Genomic DNA, 20,381 nt, shown 5'->3' with positions numbered 1-20,381 from the left:
GAGATTGTTTCTTGTACACCTAATTTATCTTGTTGAAGTCAGACTGCCATTCCACCAAGATATGTACTGAAGAACTTAGAGACCTTCCCCCCCCCCCTCCATTCTAATAAGTCTGTTAGTTGAGCCTGGAGGCTCTGGTAATTTGCATATTCTGTGGAAGGACACAGAGAGAGAGAGAGAGAGAGAGAAAGAAAGAAAGACATTATGTACAGGTATAGAACATTTCTTCAATGAAGCACTCTGCATAAACATTAATCAGAATGATTGTTTAAACTGTTTGATGCTATTTAAATAGGTTTTAATATCTTCTGCACTTTGCACCCATTACTGACTAGTCTGGAACAGTTAGTTCAGCTGTTAAAACATGTTTCCTTTCTCTTGCTTGCTTAAACCTAACATTAGTTTTTGACCTTTTAAACTTAATAAAATCTTAGTGTAATCATGTTGTTGTTATTCAGGACCTCCATGAGGTCACAGGATTCATTGTGACAACATAGTCTCTCTCCTGTCCCTCTGTAAACTCATTCACTATTGATGCACCACGCTATTAGGATGCATTCCACACTTCAACCACCCCCTTCCCAAAAAAAGCGACTTCTCGCCCTCTTGTTAACCACTTTAATTCACAGCTTCCAGAGATGACCCTTTCCTCTTGTTCTACATGAAAAATTTCCCCAATGTAAACTCTAACTACCTTTCAACAGTCATATCACCTCTTTGTCTTCTGTCCATCCAACTCTGCAGTGCAATGTTCTCAGTCTCTCCTAATAACTAACATTGTGTACATCCTGATATCAGTTTTGGTATCTAGGCAGATAACACCCTTCACTCTCCTCAAGGTTAATTGATCCCTTTCAGATCCAAGCACAGTAATCCAAATGTGGATTGATTAGGGTTTTACAATGGATCACCACACTTCTGTCTTTATTGGTCAATGTCCTGAGTATTGCAGCAATCCTCTGGGTTACCTTCACCATCTTTGCAATATGTCTCCTAAACTTCAAATTTCTATCAATCATCCCACCAAGATTTTTTGTCTCCTTCACTTTCTCTTGTATAGTTGCACCAATAGAATAATTAGCCTCCCATCAGTGGATCCCAAATTTTCAAGGCCTTACGTTTAGTTGAATTAAACTGATATTTCCATTCATTTTCCCATCTGATTGGCTTATTCAAACTCTTCTGAAGGGCTGTCATATTGGTATTATTACTAATAACCCTTCCCAACTTCACATTTGCAAACAACTAACTAATATTCCCTTGCAATCTGCTGACAGTGTCATTGACATAAAGGTTAAATAGAAGTTATTACCCACTTATGACCTTCTGCTACCTGATATGACCAATTGCTAACCTGATATCTACCTATATACTGTAACTTAAATATCAGCTTATGCAGCACTCTGTCAAAAAAAAATGGCAGTATATGCCTTTCTCTCATCAACCGCTTTTGTTATTTTAGTTATAAAAGGCAATCAGATCTGAAATGAGTGTCCCTTAACAGATCCATGCTGATCCTCACAGATTATTATTCATATCAGTATGTCAATCATTATTCTCATCTGCCCAATGCTGTATATGATTATTAGTGATAAAAACTACTTTACTTCATATTTTTATGCATAAAAGAAGTTTTGAAAGTCATTAGAATTCAGGTCTGGCAATGCATTAGTAAAAGGAGGAGAAATTCTGGAGTTGTTGAACAATTTTGCTGCTTCAGTTACCCATTAGAATATCTTGGAGATCAAACACAACATTGGGGATCCAGTCTGCTCACTACGACCATTGCAATGATGATAATGTCAATTATTAATAATTAATTATTATTAATTGACAGTATTTTTGAGAAAGCAGTGTAGTGTGTGTACATACATCTAATGCCATAAAGGTTTTCACGCTTAGCAATAATATGTGCAAACCCATTATAGGTATAATGGAGGGGTGTGTGTACAGCTCCAAGTAATGTACCTTCAGTTAACCAATCCTTCAATTATCTAGCATTGCTCTCCCACTGTGGTTGGATAAGTGAGGGATTACTGTATGTATATATGTATTTATATGCACATGCTACACTACATTGGCATTATTAGCGATGGCATGACAAAGACCCCCCCCAGAGAAATAATAATCTAAACTTTTCATGTAGTGCTGTCATAGTATCCTGTACATATCAGGAATTTGATGATGACATACATACATGTAATGTTTTGTTATTGTTGTTTTTTAGGGACGCAGAGAGTTTTAAAATATGCATCTTTGGTTACACTCACGGTACAAAATGCAGCTTTAAATCTCACAATGAGAATGGCCAGAACACAGAAGGATTTATTTATGGCTAGCACAGCTGTAGTGATGGCAGAAGTGATAAAACTTGTCACATGTTTATTGATGGTGTGGATAGATGAAGGTAGTGTTAAACGTTGGATATCTGCATTATATTCTACAGTAATAAAACAACCACTTGATACATTTAAGGTAAGTTTGGATTGTTCAAGTATTAAATACTCATATATAATGCTTTATATTCTGTTACCATTCAGAATCACAAAATTTAAGTTCAATTAAGAAAAAGGTGCAATAAAAACTTTTCTGTTAATAAAATAAGTAGATAAACTTGAAATCATTTTTTCTTTCTAAACTAATATCTCTAAAGAGATTTTTTGAAATTGGCATAACAATAGTATCATCTGTTTCAAATATATTTGATATACACGATGCCCCAGGAGAACTCAACCAAATTTCAAGGTTAATTCCTTATTCACTCAGTACCTATCATACCTCTCCTTAAACTCGTTCCCTGACAGTGCTCATAAATGTCTCTGGCAACCCATTCTTCTCATTTCACTCTAACACGGTCTTTACTATTGATCCCGTTGCTCTCTCTCCTTACTTGTCATGTATTGAAAAACTTTTTCTGCAGAATTCTTATAAATTTAATTCCTAGTAACTTTTTTGCCATAACCTCCTCCCCTTTCTTATGTCTATGAAGTAAATTGGAAGTTTATTTTGCACTTGGTTAGACTATAATAAATTTAGTTTAATCCTTTATCCAAGTGAAAGCAAACAAAGTTTGCCCCTGAAAATATCTTAAGGACTGAGGTAAGGTGGTACATCTCTTGGCAATTCGTAGCAAAGGTGGACCAAACTCTCATCACTCCTTGTCTCAGTATCTTCCATAATGCAAAGCACATCTCCTTGCAGACATGTATACTGCTATGCATTAAGGGAAGGGCCACTACCCAGACCGGTTTCGACCTTTATTGAGGTCTCCTCAGTGGGAGGCAGATCCAGAGTGGTGATACTACGGCAGAAGCAATGGAGAGGTAATATTTACCTATACGAGTTGCCAACCGGTGTACCACCTTATTATTAAATTACTCTGGATTTAGAGAAAGATGTTGGAAGTTTATTTTTCACTTGGTTAGACTATAATAAATTTAGTTTAATCCTTTATCCAAGTGTAAGCAAACAAAGTTTGCACCTGAAAATATCTTCAGGACTGAGGTAAGGTGGTACATCCCTTGGCAACTCGTAGCAAAGGTGGACCAACTCTCGTCATTCCTTGTCTCAGTTTTTGCTACGAGTTGCCAAGGGATGTACCACCTTACCTCAGTCCTGAAGATATTTTCAGGTGCAAACTTTGTTTGCTTACACTTGGATAAAGGATTAAACTAAATTTATTATAGTCTAATCAAGTGAAAAATAAACTTCCAATATCTTACTCTAAATCCAGAATAATTTAATAATAAGGTGGTACACCGGTTGGCAACTCGTATAGGTAAATATGACCTCTCCATTGACCTCTAATAATAACATTAGCAGGATGGAAGTAGCAGAGATGAGAATGCTTAGGTGGATGTGCGGTGTGACCAGAAAGGATCATCTGAGAAATGACTATGTCAGGGGAACAGTGAAAGTTACGAACTTAGGAGCGAAAATACAGGAGGCAAGGTTGAGATGGTTTGGTCATGTGATGAGGAGGGAGGACGAATATGTGGGAAGAAGGGTCATGCAGATGGATGTGCAAGGAAGGCGGAAGCGTGGGCGGCCAAAGACGAGATGGAGGGAGCTGGTAGAAGAGGACTTGAAGATGAAGAACTTGGATGTGGTGACAGCCCAAGACAGGAAGGTGTGGAGGAGACTCATAAGAAACAGTGACCCCACTTAAGTGGGAGAAGCTGCAGAAGAAGAAGAAGAAGAAGAAATCACCACTCTGGGTAGTGGCCCTTCCCTTAATGCATAGCAGTATACATGTCCGCAAGGAGATGTGCTTTGCATTATGGGAGATACTGAGACAAGGAGTGATGAGAGTTTGGTCCACCTTTGCTATGAGTTGCCAAGGGATGTGTACCACCTTACCTCAGTCCTAAAGATATTTTCAGATGCAAACTTTGTTTGCTTACACTTGGATAAAGGATTAAACTAAATTTATTATATTCTATCAAGTAAACTTTGTTACCCGCACACCCTCAATTTATCCTCATAGAGAACATTTCACAAACCTGTCTCATCTTGGTTACTCACTTCACATCATCATTCTAAGTAACAGTCTCTTTTGCTATGGAGAGTTCTTTCTTCCAGATCTCCCTATTTTTGGCTTTTCTCTTTAGTAGTTTATCTCTTTAGTTAATCTGAACACCTCTTCTAAGGATTGTATATTTCAACCATCCTCTTCTTTTTCCTGGCATCTTTCTTTTTTTTAAGGTAGTACAACACCGGGCAACAAGTTGCCCGGTGTTGTACTACCTTACCCCAGTCCTGAAGATACTTTCAGGTGCAAACTTTGTTTGCTCACACTTGGATAAAGGATTAAACTAAATTTATTATGGCATCTTTCTTTTAATGTGTTTACAATCCATTTGTTAGTCCCAAGTATGGAGACATAACAAAAACTCAATATTCAGTTCTCTTTTTATTTCACCAAGACCTCTTTGTTGGTTCCTTTCTTGCCAGTTTACTCCTAGTAATACTCTTCAAAACCATTTCAAATGTTTCAATTCTTTTCTGTTCTTCTGCTATAATAGTCCATCTTTCAGTAATTTATAAGAATACACTCAGCACATTTTATAAATCTTTTCTGTACGTCTTTTCTGTACTTATCTTACTTGTAATAAATGAACTCTTTTTCTTTAGTATTTCTTTTGCCATAGCAATTCTTTTCCATACTTTCAGTTTACATCTTTCTGAATAGTTACTCCAAGATATAATCCTCTGTGCCCAGCTATGGGCACCAGGGTTTCTTCGTGATGGGGAGGAAGTGGAGAGGGTCCAGAGATGAGTGACCAAGATGATAGCAGGTCTGTGGAATGAACCTTATGAGAATAGGTTGAAGATTTGTGGGTTGCAGAAATTGGACGATAGGCGAAGGAGGGGTGATATGATTGAGACATTCAAATTACTGAAGGGTTTTTATAAGATTGATCCAGAAGATATTTTTGAAAATATGACTGGTGGTGGGAGGACTAGTGGCCATGCATGGAAGCTGGGCAAGAGCGTGGTTGACAAGGGTGTTAGAGCTAGGTTCTTTACTTGGAGAGTGGTAAATGAGTGGAATAAGCTTCCAGAGTCTGTTGTGGGTGCTACGACCGTGAATGAGTTCAAGGCAAGGTATGATAGATACTGTGTGAATGTTGAATAGTTGTTCTTGACATGATGTTAGGGCCTCCCTTGATGAGTCTGTCGACTCCTTGGAGTTTCCCGGAACAATAATAATAATAATAAAATATATGATTGATTTTATGTTCTTACCTCTATTCACTGTCATATTTTGTTCTTTGGATCTTTCACCATTATTTTAGTTTTTGCTGCTTTTATCTTAAGTCCATAATCAGATAAAACATCATCCATCCTACATAACAGATGTTTTAAATTCTCTTCGTTCTCAATTAATACGACTATATCATTAGCAAAGCATATGTATTTTCACTCCATCTACAGTTTTACTCTTCATTCTTTTTTTTTATATTACTTTGCTCACATTCTCTGTTCAGAGGTTGAAAAGTAAGGGTGATAACACACAGCCTTATTTTATGTAAACCTTTCTTTACTTCTGCATTTGCTTCATTTTCCTGTATTCATATATTTATATTCTAGTTAGCATACAATTGCTTAATTATCCTTTGATCACTCCAAAAAAGTTTGTTTCATGAATGCCTTTTCCAAATCTTGACAGGCACTGTATCTCCACTTTCCTCCACTATAGATGATTCTGTAGTTTCCACTCCAGTAATTGCCACTACCCTTCTATCTGATTTCATTAACTTCTTAGAATTCTTACATCTTTTTTCCTTGCTTGTTCTTTCAGTTCTTCTAATTTTCATACTTTCAATGTTGTTTTTGCATTTCAAGCTCTGATCTGCATTGGCATTTCTTTACTTCTAATATACTTTTCCTCTCTCTAGATAATTGTCTGTATTTCTTCTCATTTCTTCATTATGTGTGATGCATTGTAATTTTCCTGGGACTTTTAACACCTGTGTTTCATTAAAGGGATCCTGGGAGCTCAGGGCCATGGTTTCAAGTTTCCTCTCCATAGTAATGTGTGTTGAGAAAATAGTGTAGTAAGTCTTTCACAGAAAGCGAAAGAAAATTTGCCTCTCTTTCTCTATTTATTCACTCTGTCTTGAGTAAATGTCACTTTGTTGGTGAATAAAGTGTATCTACACACCAGGTTTTGACCCAATGTTTGCTCACAGCTCATAATCTGCTTCTTCAGGGTGCTGTACTTGTAGCAAATGGTATGCATATAAATGCCCTTTACTTAGCATCCTCAAAACAGTATTCTTCTCATTTAGAAATTTCTAGCTTTTCAGATATTCACAGAGTACCTGTTCCAGAACTGCTTGTTACATATTATTTTGAACTTGGTTCTTAATGTGACATTCAGATATATTACCAATTAATTCTGAAATTTGGTCACTTGGGTTTGTTGAGGGGGGGGGGGGGTCAGGAGGTGGTGGAGAGGATTCAGAGACTAGTAACCAAGCTGTTGACAGGTCTCTGGAATGCTCCCTTTGAGGATATGTTGAAGGTGTGTGGGTTACAGAGTTTGGTTGATAAGCAGATAACAGGTGATATGATAGAAATTTATAATTTATTAAGGGAATTCTGTAAGATTGACACAAAGGAAAATTTTCAGTACATGACAAATAGAGAGAGAGAGAGCACTAAAGGTCACCCCTGGAAGTTATGTAAAAATTTGGTAAATAAGGGTGTGTGGACAGACTAGATTATTTGTTTGGAGAGCAGTGAATTAGTGGAGTGGATCGCCAGAAGTGTGATCTGGGAAGTCACTGTTGGTATTTCAAAAAGGCAAGCTATAAATGAAGTCAATGTATGCCTTGTTTGAAAACATAACTGCCATATTTTCAGTAAGGCATACAGTTAAACATAGTCAACTAGATAATACATAATTGGTTGGTTTATTAGCCGGCCTGGTTGGCTGAGTGGTTAGTGTATCTGCTCTCCAGCCAAAAGGCTGTGGGTTCGAATCCCACCGTGGGCATGGATGTTTTGATTGTCTGTGGAAATACTAGTGGTGGTGGTGGTGGGCAATAGATGAAGTTGCAGCTCATAGTTGGATTGAGTGGTGTTGACAGAGAGTTGTAGAGTAGGTGTCCTCCCTCGATGAGTCTTTGGACTCCCTGGAGGTGTCACATAATAATAATGGATGCCTGTTTCCAAGAGTGTTTTCAAGAACTAGACCATGATAGATACACCATCACGGTTAGCGTAGTTTCTGGTGACCAAATTGTGAAATTATTGTATTTCTTTACCTATCAGTAATTGGGCCCATTAACCTGTGAAGTGTGGCTGATTCCTCTTGGTGCACCCTAAATTTGACATAATGTATTAGAATTATGTATACACATATTATATGAATTTCACTAAGAAAATGCCATTAGCCTGTATAATATATTTGTATTAGTACTGTGGGATGACCAAAATTTAAATAATCTGAAAGCCCTGTCCTATAGACCAAACATGGATCTTTTTTATGCTACTTCAGGCCTCTTATGAGGTAGTAGTTCCACACCAAGCAATTAAATTTATCTACCATCTAAAGGCATTCACAAAATATCCATGCTCATAGCAGCAGGATTTGAAGCCACAGGGAGAGTGGATACATTAAACCCCCTGTCAACCAGGCTTGCAACTATATATATAAGCATATAGTGATATATCAATTAACCAAACTTCAAAGAACCAAACCCTCAGTTAAGCATCTCCTGAATGAACTAGTGTGTCACTGACTTGGTACAGCACTGTATCTTTATCTTCAGTTACTCCCCAATTATCTGACAAGCAAATAGATTTTCCAGTATAATTGAGGGATTAGTGTATAGGCATGCACATTTCTGAATTATTGCTTGGTAGATAAGTTGGCTGTTCAGGCTGAGAAGCTGAAATTTTGCATGGAATATCTTTGTCTGCAATGATAAGAAAAATTCAAAATTTAGTGTAAGTAACTCTAAAAAATTTTGAAAATTCACACTCTACTAATGGTAGACTGTCTGCATCCATTAGAGTGCCTGAAAATTGAATAAAGCAGACAGTAGCATATGTATGAAAAGGTGCATGACTACATGCTGGGGCAACCATAGCAGGGAGAAGTTAACCTTTTACAGTAAGTGAAAAGTGACCAATACTAATTTATGAAGTCTATCCATGTTTATTTCTGAAAGTTTCTTCAAATTAACACATTCATGCCGAGATGTATCTTGTTTGTACTGGTACAGAATAAGGCATGTGACACATGGCATGAACTTGTTAACAGACATTAAATGTGGGAAAGAGTAACATTATGCACTTTTGTGCTGAAGAGATTGCAAACTGTGTATTATATTGATTGGAGTACATTGAAGAACATTGATGAGGTTAAGGATATGAAGGTGATGGTGAAGAGGAAGTTGAAAGTCAGAGGACATGTTACAAAACTGGATTAAGTGGATGGCAAAAGTTAAGAAATACAATTGAGGGATTAGTGTATAGGCCATGCACATTTCTGAATTATTGCTTGGCAGATAAGTTGGCTGTTCATGCTGACAAAGAGGGATAAGGAATGATCTTCTCTATAGGGATATGATATAACTATTATCTATACTATTGTGACCTGTGGAAGTGGTTTAGATGGGTCCAGAATGATGTGACCAAATGATGACAGGTCGGTGGAGTTGCTAATAGGTGAAGAAGAGAAGGATAATGATTGAAACATATAAGTTACTAAAAGGGTTTTGTTTTATATAGTAGATGCTAAAGAAAATTTTCAATACATGACTAGATGGGAGAGAACAAGGGATTACCTGGAAGCTGTATAAAGGTATGATTAGCAAGGGCATGAGAACTAGATTTTTTTGAAGAGCAGTGAATGGATAGAATGGGTTGCCAGAAGCAGTCTTGAGTGCTCTGTCATTGAACAAGTTTAAGGGGTGGTAATGGTAGATGCTGTGGGCTTTCTCCTTTGAGTCTTTATTTCATAGAGATGGTTGTCTAATAATAATAATCAGTGTTTGCATATTCTAGTAAAATATTTATTTAGATTTTCTGCAGCCAGCTGAATCATTCAGAATTTTTTCCAAGGTGTTAATTATGGTTAATTCTTTTTAGTTATCCTATTTTTCTTATCTATAAAAGCTTTTTGGATTAATTTTATCATTCCGAGCTAACTTCATTTCAGATTTTGTTTTACAATCTGATTAATAATTTGGTTAATGTTAGTTATTTTTATCTGTCACACTTAATAGCTGCTTTATCAGTCAGTGTGTTTTATTCCATTACTTTTTTTTTTAAATAGCATATTTCTTTCACAACTTGATTATGTGTTGGCCAACTCTAGATTTCTTGTGGAATTTGCTTCTAGAGATAAACTTGGACTTTATGCAAGATGTCCCTGAGTGCTAGCTACTCAGTATAAATTCCCTTGAACAGTCTCCAAATTAGCTGAGTATATGGCTCTTCAGTTGTCCAGTTGAATAAATTATAGTTTCTCATTTGTTGCTGGTGGTTGATGAATATCACTTGGCAAAGACCTTGCCTATTACCGTTCTGCATGTGGACTCTAGAGCAGGGTTTCTGGATTATCTAACCAGTACCCACCCCAATACATTCCCACTCTTTTATGAGTGGGATTCATACATACAAAAAGTCAATACTTCTAAAATCACTTATCATATCTTCAGAGTTAGCTTTTTTTAAAAAAAATTCCTCTCTTTGTTTCCAGTTATTATTTCTTCACATAAGAGTTTGAAGTAATATGGCCAATTACTAGTTACGTTGATGTTATGAAATCCAAGATCCTATTTCCTCGGTCAGGTTCACATACATGTTTCAGATTACTATTGTAAAATTGCTTTAGAAATTACTATTATCTGTTTCATTATTCCAGTTGGTATTTCATCATCATCAAATTCCTGCCATGTACCCTCAAGGAGTGTACAGGATATGATAGTACTACATGAAAAATTTACATCATTACTAACTTCCTGTCTACAATTTTCCTCCAAATCAGTCTGTTACTTGTCAAGACTCCAACATTATCAGATCTTATATTTCTATCGTCTAAGGCACTGTGTACCATTTCAATCCACCCATAACTTGGTCTTCCTCTGGGTCGTTTTACTGCCAACCTGGTAGAGAACACTTGTTTTGCTAATCTTTCCTTGCCCATTCTGTTTAAGTGACCATATACCTGAGATTAGCTCTGCTAACGCATTCCTGGATGCTGACAATGTCAAGTTCTTTCCTAATATCCTCGTTTTTAATATGATATTGCCATTGATGCCATCTGTTCATGCCTCTAATCTTTCTCAGGACTCTCATATCTGCGGTCTCAAGTCTTTGGTCAAGTGTTTTACTTCTGGCCCAGCTCTCAGTTCGTAAGTTAAAACTGGTTTGAACACTGTCTTGTATACAGCTAATTTAGCGTTCCGACTAATTTCTCTCTTATTCAATATGAATTTATTCAGTTGACTTCCTACCATACCAACTTTGTTGATTCTGTTGTCTATTTCCATATTTAATTTACCATATTCACTAAAAATCGTGCCTAAGTAGCTGAAATGTTTTACTTGTTCCACAGGTTCTCCATTCACAACACAGTTGACATTTTCAACGATTCTGCCTATTTTCATCGTCTTTGTCTTTTTATTGCTGACTTTCATACCATATCTATTGCAACAGTTATTCAATTTAGTCAGGGAATCTTGCAGACTTGTAGCAGATTTATTTAGAAGTATAACATCGTCCGCATAAAGCAAAGAGCTGACATTAACATCTCCAATTTTGATATCAGGTTTAATATCACTTTCCTTCATAATGTGATCCATATAGATAATGAATAACAGAGGGGATAATGTACATCCTTGTCTCACACCAGATTTAACATTAAACCATCTTCCTGTATTTCCTTCAATTTTAACTGCTGACTGACAACTCAAATAAAGACTAAGTATTGCTTGATATAATGCCCCATTGACACCATATAACTGTAGCGTGTTGAATAGCTTCTCTCTTGGCACTTTGTCATATGCCTTTTCCAGATCGAAAAAACTTAAATAAAGATCTCTGTTATATTTTCCCATTATTTTTCAACTATTTGTCATAAAGTGAAGATCTGATCCTAACAGCGTCTGTTTGGCCTGAATCCAGCTTGTTCTTCACCAAGTTTTCTTCCACAATTCTTCTCAACTGTTTCTCAAGTACACTTGCATAAAATCTTACCAGAAACACTCAGCAGGGAAACCTCTGCAATTCTCACATTCAGTTTTATTTCCCTTTTTATATATATATATATATGGGTATTATCAGAGCTCTACTCCAATCATCGAGAATTCGTCCCTCTGTCCAGGAGTTCTGAACTATGCAGTGCGGCCACTGTAAGACTTTTATACCACCATACTTCAGCAATTCTGGTTGAATATCATCTACTCCTGCTACATTTCCACATTTCAAGCCTTTGATAGCTTTTTCTATTTCAAGTATGGATATGTATTCCTGACTGCATGCCTGGTCAGTGTTTTTTACTACTGTGCTGTCACTGCTTGTTTCATTTAGCAATTTTTCGAAGTAATTACTCCATACTTCAAGGATATCTTTTTCTCCCATTTTCATGTCACCTTTATCATTTCTAAGTCCTTTTACAGCACTCTTTCCTCCATTTCTAAGCTTCAACAACCTCCAGAATATTTTGCCACCTTCTTGATATTTATTTTTTCTATCTTCTTCCCAAAGTCCTCCCATGACTTTTGTTTAGTCAGTTTAGCTTTTTTACTTTTGTCTCTGTATTCTCTAAGAGCACAAGCAGACTTATTTGCCAGGAACTTTTGATATTCTTTCTACTTTTCCTTCACTGCCTTTTAACTTCCTGGGTCCACCATGGAGTTCTGATTTTTCTATCTTTGCAGACCACCTCAACACATGCCTCTGTGGCTGAATTAATCAGGGTTTTCTTTAAGGCTTGCCACTGAATAATTTTGGTTTGGTTCCTGTTCTCAAACTCTTTTTGGTTTGGTTCCTCCAAAGTTTGGTTCCTGTTCTCAAACTCTTTCATTTTTTTCTTCAATAATCTTTGTGTATTTTAGTCTACAGTTCACATCTGTGAGCTGCTCAACTTTTATTTGACTTTAAAACTTTCTTACATGTTATTCTTTTCAATATGAAATTCAATTTTATCCTGCTCAAGTCTAAATAGTGATCACTTCCAATTTCAAATCCTCTGTACACTCTGGCATCCTACACAGGCAGCAAACATCACTATCAACAATAACATAGTCAATGAGACTTTTCTTATTCCTTGCCTCTTTCCATGTGAATTTGTGCACATTTTTGTGTTGGAACATGGTGTTAGTAATAACCAGTCCATGTCCTGAGCAGAAATCCAACAGATATTTGCCATTATTATTAGCTTTGCTCTTTTCTCCAAATTTTCCCAAAATATTTTTGTATGTCTGACAATCATTTTCTGCTCTGCTATTTTGATCCCCAAGAAGGACCAAATTTTCCGTTTTCATTTCTTAAGCCTCAAAAAATTCCTCCACTTCTACCTTAGTAGAACCCTCTGTGGGACCAACCATAGGCACAAATAAGTTCTCATTGTCCAGTTCCCCATTCTCATATTTGCCCACATCACTCTACTTGAGACTGACTACCATTCAAGAAGATTAGCCTTGTATTTTGTGTTGAATACTATGGCTACTCCTTCTTTTCCTTGATTGTCATTGCCTGAATATAACATTTTGTATTTATTGCTCAGAAAGATCTCACAAGTTTTTGCCTCTTTTGTTTTAGTCAACCCTATTATGTTGATCTGGTACTTATCTAATTCCTCAGCTAGTTCCATTTCTTTGCCATTCAGGCTTCTTATGTTGATAGTACTGATCTTTAACTCTGGCGCTGTTGAGTTGGGGTGTGTTTTCAGATTTGTTCCAGTAGCTGACTTTTCACTGTTTGCCCTGGTTCCCTGGCAAAAACAATGGGGGCCTTGTTTAACCGAGCGACTCCCCAGCCGGCATGAAATTTTGTCATGTCGTACCATCATTTTGTATTTTGGTATAAGCCAATAAGAATACAATTTAGTCAGCTAAATCCCAAATTGCCAGCCCACCCTTGTCCGTTCAGTATCCAGGTAGATACTCAACAGGGTGCACCACGAGAAGGTGAGGATTGGACATTAGATCAGAAACCCTGGTCAGTTCTCCGCATTCTTTTAAAGGCTATGTGGAGGTCTCCTCTCAGTTATACCGCTTTGACCCTTAAGCATCCCCAGTTGGTATTTTCTATATTAAAATCCCTGATTAATAATATTTTGCTTTCCTTATCTTTTTAAGTAACAGGTACATAATACAAATATGTGCTGAAAAGTACTGATAATCACCATGAAGGAATTGTGGTGGAACCATGTAACTTATGCGTTATTCTACATATTCCCCTTGAAGTGTTATACACTTGTTACAATGCTGCTACATCATTTGCAATCTTCTTAGGTAAAAAAGTCGTTCCCTTGTTGCACAAACCAGTCCTGAGCTGGAGATATGACTTCGTCATTTGTGGTAAATTTTGTTTTTTCAAATGTTTCTTTAAATTTGGGAATAGGAAATATTCAGATGAGGCCAGGTCTGGTAAATAGGGTGGGTAAGGCAGACATTGAAAGCCTAAGTTGCATATTGTCTGTTGAGTTTCATGAGCAGTGTGAGCAGGTATGTTGTCCTGCAAAAGCAACACGCCTCTGCTAAGTTTCCCATGGTGTTTTTCTTTCAGTACCTCCTTCAGAGCTGTTGAATAAACTGCTGCTGTAACAGTTTCAGTTTTTTTGAGGTACTTGGTAAGGATTACACTATCCATATTCCAAAAGACGATGACAAGAATCTTCCCTGCTGACTTTTGGGTTTGGAACTACTTTGGCTGTGGAGAACCTTTGTGTCTCCACTCCATTGACTGTTGTTTGGTCTGTGGGTCATGGTGATGAAGTCATGTTTTCTCAAAAGTCATAATATAAGCCAAACATTTTGTGCCTGATTTCTCAACATGACCTAAAATCCTTTGGGATGACAGCACACTTTCTATCTTTTGGTTGGCATGAAAACATTTGGGGGCTCATTTTGCTGAGAGCTTCTGCATGTCTAAATGTTGATAGATAATGACCCTAACTCGTTCCCTGGATATCCCCAGAGTCTGCAATGTTTTTGGCTGATATTTGTTTGTCAACAAGGATCACGGCATGTTTGGTCTGTTGGCCTGAAATCGATGTTTTCAGGTAGGATCGTTTGGCAACTGTTGGATATGCTGGGACACAGTCCCAAAAATTAATAAAACACAGTTATATGTAGTGCATACATTACTTAGAATTTAGTTAACTGCTATTGATGTGACCATAGATTCCTCACTGCCATGTCTTTATTTACTTGTTTTTTATATCACTCTGCACACTTGAAAGTTTCAGAATGTATTAGACAACAATGCCATGTGAGACATAAAATTAGTGAGAGAGAAGGAATCTGATGATGTGTTTTGTGAACAGCTGAAGGTTAAGGAACAATGATATGGAAAAGGCTTTTCCAAATAACAAGGGCAAATTGGAATGAAAGACAAGGATGTGAAATTTGTTCAGTATGAAACCAAATTCTATATGGATGCTTTTTATTTTGACATGTTTAGAGAAAAGTGGAGGAATGATGGTGTCCAGTTTGGTAGAGCAGTAGCCTTGAAAATACCTGTAGGAAAGTCATAATGTAGAAAGAGAACATCTCTGAGAAAGTCATTGGAAGGAGATGGTATGAGAGGCAGAAGGAAATTTACTTATTAGTGGATTGCCCTCTGCTAGATAGCATCAGGCATTCTTAGGTAAGTTTTTGGTGCGTTGTCTTAAATGTGAAAACAGTATTTTAAAGCTAAGTGGAGTTGGGATTTATATAGTGTTAGAGGATGCACAGATGAGAAGTACGGTGTTGTACAGGAGAGGACACTAAGCTTTTTTTAGATCCAAGAAGACAAACTTGATTTTGAATTGCAATCAGAATATTATCAAGAGTAATGGAGGGGTGGGGGGTTGAGATCATTCTTACCAAATTCCAGACCATAATTTTATAGACAAACTGCTATTCTGAAAGAAATTCACTATAGCAAATATCCACTATAGCAAACTATTCCTGAATTCTTCTGAGTTCTCAATGATAGTACTTTTTTAAATAATGTTCCTGCTATCCTTGCTTTACACATCTGTTTAGTACATGGAGTACTTTTAGGCAAACTTTTAAATGAAAATCTGACATCTTGTCATCTTTCCTTCCACTAAGATTTCTTTATTTTAAATTGATTGAATGCTAGAATTAATATTTGTGTAGTTAACAAAAGTTAATTATGGTATGTAATAGTATGAAAATTTTTATGTTAATGTTAAAACTTTCTAACACGTGTAGAAAAATATACAATTTATTAAGAACTTCATTTTTGAAATTATGGATTCTACAACCGTTTTAAAATAACTCTTTTTATTATCCTGACGTTTCGATCTTCATATCAGGATCATCATCTGAAGAATACATAAATATACAAGACAAGCTGCATTACATTTCAAACCGTAAGCTAGAGAAACAATGATTTGATCACATGCTACTCAATGGCATGACCTCTAGTGAAAAAAAAAAAGAAAAAAATACATGAAGCTAATTTAATTTTTGATTACATGAATAAACAGTCTTGCTTACAGATGGTTTTCCTTCCAGTAACAGTGATGTCCTATTTCTATTATTACAATTGTTATTTTTGATTTAAAAAAAAAATATTTATAAATTACAACATGAATAAACTTTCTTATAGATTTTTTTTTCTTTAACAGTGATGTCCTATTTTTCAGTATTAAAGTTGTTATTTGTAGATTTAGGATCCTGGATTTTGTAGAGTCCTGTTTATAGTTGTTCTTAGAGAGGAAGGATTCGTGGGACAAATATATGCCTTCCATATGTATGGAATTTTTAAACCATCATTATTGTTTAGATTGGGGTGGTTGATAATGATCTCACAAACTTCCTTAAATTTGCATTCAAACCATGTTTTGGTGTGATGTAGACCAGCGCTTTCTGAACTGTGGGCCGTGAAATAATGAAAACAAATTTAAAATGTTTTAAGACTAAGTAGATTTTTTTTATTTTAAAAGAAACATATTTAACTTTTATTATTTATTATTTCTTTTTTGTTATTTTTTATATTTTAATGGAAAAATTTACACATTGGTGTTGGTTCACAATCTTTGCTTCCTGTGTATTTCGGCGCTTAATGAATATTAGTAAATATTGCTTATTCATATGTTTCATTTCAAAGCAGTGGTTAATTGTATTTACTTCGAATGCTCTCCAAGGAAGCTCCAAATCTTCCTGTCTGTTTCATCACGCGTTCGTAATCAGGGACTGTTGATATTGACTTTATATACATATCAAAACTCATTTTATATTATCACTGTCATCCGAGCTAGTTTTCTGTTATCAATAAAAGTTTTGCATATACTTCACACATGAAAAAAAGCTTAAACAAGTTCATGTGGTGAGATAGTAACTCCCTTGCAGTGGTAAACAACACGTCCTTCCTAACAGCCACTATACTGCAGAGGCAATAAAAACAAGTACTTTTATTATGCCAGTGAATAAGGTATGAGGAGTCTGTGTAATATATTTCTCAACAAATAGTGCAGTTAGAGACAACTTGGATAAAAACATGCTAATTAATGAATCACATGTCTCCTCATACAGAAACTATGCTGTATAGACTGAAACAAAACCATATGTTGCATGGGCAAACACAGTATCTAACTAAAACCTATTGTTATTAATTAGATGTGTGCAAGTTCGATTTCCCAAGGCAGCAATAAAATTCAACCGAACATGTTAAAATTTGTAAAAGTTTTAAAACTAAGTAATATATATATATATAAAATGAATGTTATGGCAGTTTCACATATGGAATTTGGTTGAAGAGAGTTAGCATTTCAACTCAATTGTCAGCTATGCTTTTATCTTTCGGTTGCGTGATCTTTTGTTAATACCCCACCAATCATATGCACGTTTTAATAACCTGCCTTTGCTGTCTGTTTCGCGTTAGGCTTAATTACCGTAAAGGGAGAAAAGTCACAAAAGAGAAAAATGTTCCTGGTCCGGGAATTCCCTTATTCAGGTAATATTCACTAATTTCATGTTATCAGTCTGTGGTGTGCCAGTATCGGTAAGTGGTGATATTATTTGATCTATTCTATGTTAAAAAATTTAACCCTGAGATGGATAAGTGGCTGGTAAGAAATTAAAAAAAAAATGCTGCGAACAATCAGAAGAAGCAGAAACAGACTCAAAAAAAAGGACAGTATTTCATATTTTACCAGAACAGCCCACATCGTCTTCAGAACCAAATGTTAAGAGGCAATAAATGTAATATATGCATTTGATTTTTGCAATATTCGCTGTGTATGTTTTGTATTGAATATAAATACAATAAATATTATAATAATATATCTCTCTATTACGATTTTTTTTCGAGGGGGGGCCGTGAAATATTTTAATTTTTGCAAAGGTGGCCCTCACATCCAGAAGTTTGGGAAGCACTGATGTAGACAAACTAGTGCTTTTCCAGTCAATTCTATGTGAGGTGTTCAGAGCATGATCAGAAAGGCCAGCTTCACCATAATTATTATATTTGATGTGTCGTTTATGTTCTTTTTGTCTGATCGAAATTGTGCATCCTGTTTCTCCTATGTATGGTATGTTGCAGGTGCAGTAAATACGGTATACTCCAGGGTGGGCTAGCGGAGGGAGTAGGTCTTTGGATGAGTTGAGTAAGCTTTTTAATTTTGCAGGAGGTTTAAAGGTGACTTTGAGGTTGTATTTTTGTAGTACTCTGTTTATTTTGTCTGATGTCCCGTTAATGTAGGGAATGGTTATAATTTTACTGTAGTCTGGTTTGTCTTTGTTTTTTATTGAGGTCTTGTAGAGAATTTTGTTAATAGTGTTTTGGCTGTATCCATTTTTTTGAAAAGTATTACTGATCACTTTAAATTCATTTTTCAGTGCCTGTTCACTGGAGCAGATCTTCAGAGCTCTGTTTTTTAGGGTATTGATGACACTTATTTTTTGTGTTGGGTGGTGGTAGGAGTTTATGTGTATGTGTTGGTTTCCGGTAAACAGTGAAGGAAGATTGCCCAAGGGAAGATGTGTGACAAGTGTATCTAGAAACGGCAGTGTGTTATGTTTTTCAATCTCCATTGTGAACTGTATACATTTGTGTTGTTTGTTTAGGTGGCTAAGGAAAGTGTCTGGCTGCCATGAGACCAAATCGCGAAAACATCGTCAACGTATCTGATCCAAACTTTGGGTTTTAAAGGGGAGGAACCTAGAGCAAGTTGCTCAAAATGTTCCATATAAAATTTAGCAATCGGGGGGGGGGGGGGTAATAGCAAGCCCATGGCTGTGCCTTCTCTTTGTAGGTAGAATGCGTTTTACCATATAAAATAACCAGAATGTAATACATGCACAAAGAGCACCATGATATCGAAGGAAATTTCTTCTGTAAAAGAAGAATTGTGTCATTGATTGGGACATTCGTAAAGAGGGCAGAGACGTCAAACTTTCTAATAGATAATCTTTTTCTAATGTAATGTCTTTGATGTTTATGAAGTGTTGTGTGTTTTTGATATAGGAGGGGAATGATCTACCAACTCCTTGAGTGTTGCCGCTAATTTTTGGACTAAGTGATAAGTTGGGCTATCAATCCCCTCGACTATGGGCCTTAACGGTGTGTTTTCCTTGTGAATTTTTGGTAGCCCGTAAATTCTCGAGGAACGAGCGTAGTGTGGAAATAGTTTTTTGACCGTATCTTCGGGCCATGTGGTAATTGACTTAAGTAGATTCTCTGTTTACTTTTTGATTCTATTAGTTGCGTTATAGTTAACTAATTTGTATGTGTTATTGTCCGAGACCAGTAGAGTCATTTTTTCAACCTAAGTGGTTCGGTTTAATATAATGGTGGCACTTCCTTTATCTGCTCTGGTTATTAAGATGTTTGGATTTAACTTGAGTGATTTTATCGCTGTTATTTCGTATTGAGTTAGGTTGCTTGTTATTGTTTTCTTATGATTTAAAATGTTGGCGGTTTCTAAACATAGTTTTTCTGCTATGTTATTTGGGATGAATCATGAATCATTAAATCATAACAAAACAATAACAAGCAACCTAACTCAACATGAAATAACAGCGATAAAATCACTCAAGTCAAATCTGAACATCTTAATAACCAGAACAGATAAAGGAAGTGCCACCGTTATCTTAAACCGAACCACTTACGTGGAAAAAATGAATATGCTGGTTTTGGACAATAACACATACAAATTAGTTAACTATAACCCAACTAATAGAATCAAAAAGAAAACAGAGAATCTACTTAAGTCAATTACCACATGCCCCAAAGATACGGTCAAGAAACTATTTCCACACTACGCTCGTTCCTCGAGAATTTACGGGCTACCAAAAATTCACAAAGAAAACACACCGTTAAGGCCCATAGTCGAAGGGATTGATAGCCCAACTTATCACTTAGTCCAAAAATTAGTGGCAACACTCAAGGAGTTGGTAAGTCATTCCCCTCCTATATCAAAAACACACAACACTTCATAAACATCATCAAAGACATTACATTAGAAAAAGATTATCTATTAGAAAGTTTTGACGTCTCTGCCCTCTTTACGAATGTCCCAATCAATGACACAATTCTTCTTTTACAGAAGAAATTTCCTTCAGATATCATGGTGCTCTTTGTGCATGTATTACATTCTGGTTATTTTGTATGGCATAACGCTTTTTACCTACAAAAAGAAGGCACAGCCATGGGCTCGCTATTATCCCCCCCCTGAT

At 36.2% G+C, this 20,381-nt stretch overlaps 1 protein-coding gene across 1 annotated transcript in view; it reads left to right on the top strand.

Annotated features, from left to right (window-relative positions):
- LOC150108441 (UDP-galactose translocator-like) overlaps positions 1-20,381 on the top strand; it is a 99,223-nt gene that overhangs the window by 37,609 nt on the left and 41,233 nt on the right. The window contains exon 3 of the mRNA XM_090390783.1: positions 2,228-2,475. Coding sequence (XP_090246909.1) covers positions 2,228-2,475 — 248 coding nt within the window. The remainder of the gene's footprint in view (positions 1-2,227; positions 2,476-20,381) is intronic.

This window comes from Typopeltis vanoorti, chromosome 3 (genome assembly GCF_054136105.1).
Source record: "Typopeltis vanoorti isolate ZY-2024b chromosome 3, IOZ_Tvanoo_1.0, whole genome shotgun sequence".
NCBI lineage: Eukaryota > Metazoa > Arthropoda > Arachnida > Uropygi > Thelyphonidae > Typopeltis > Typopeltis vanoorti.
Note: the sequence above shows the minus strand (reverse complement) of the source record. Positions and strands in the feature narration are given on the sequence as shown.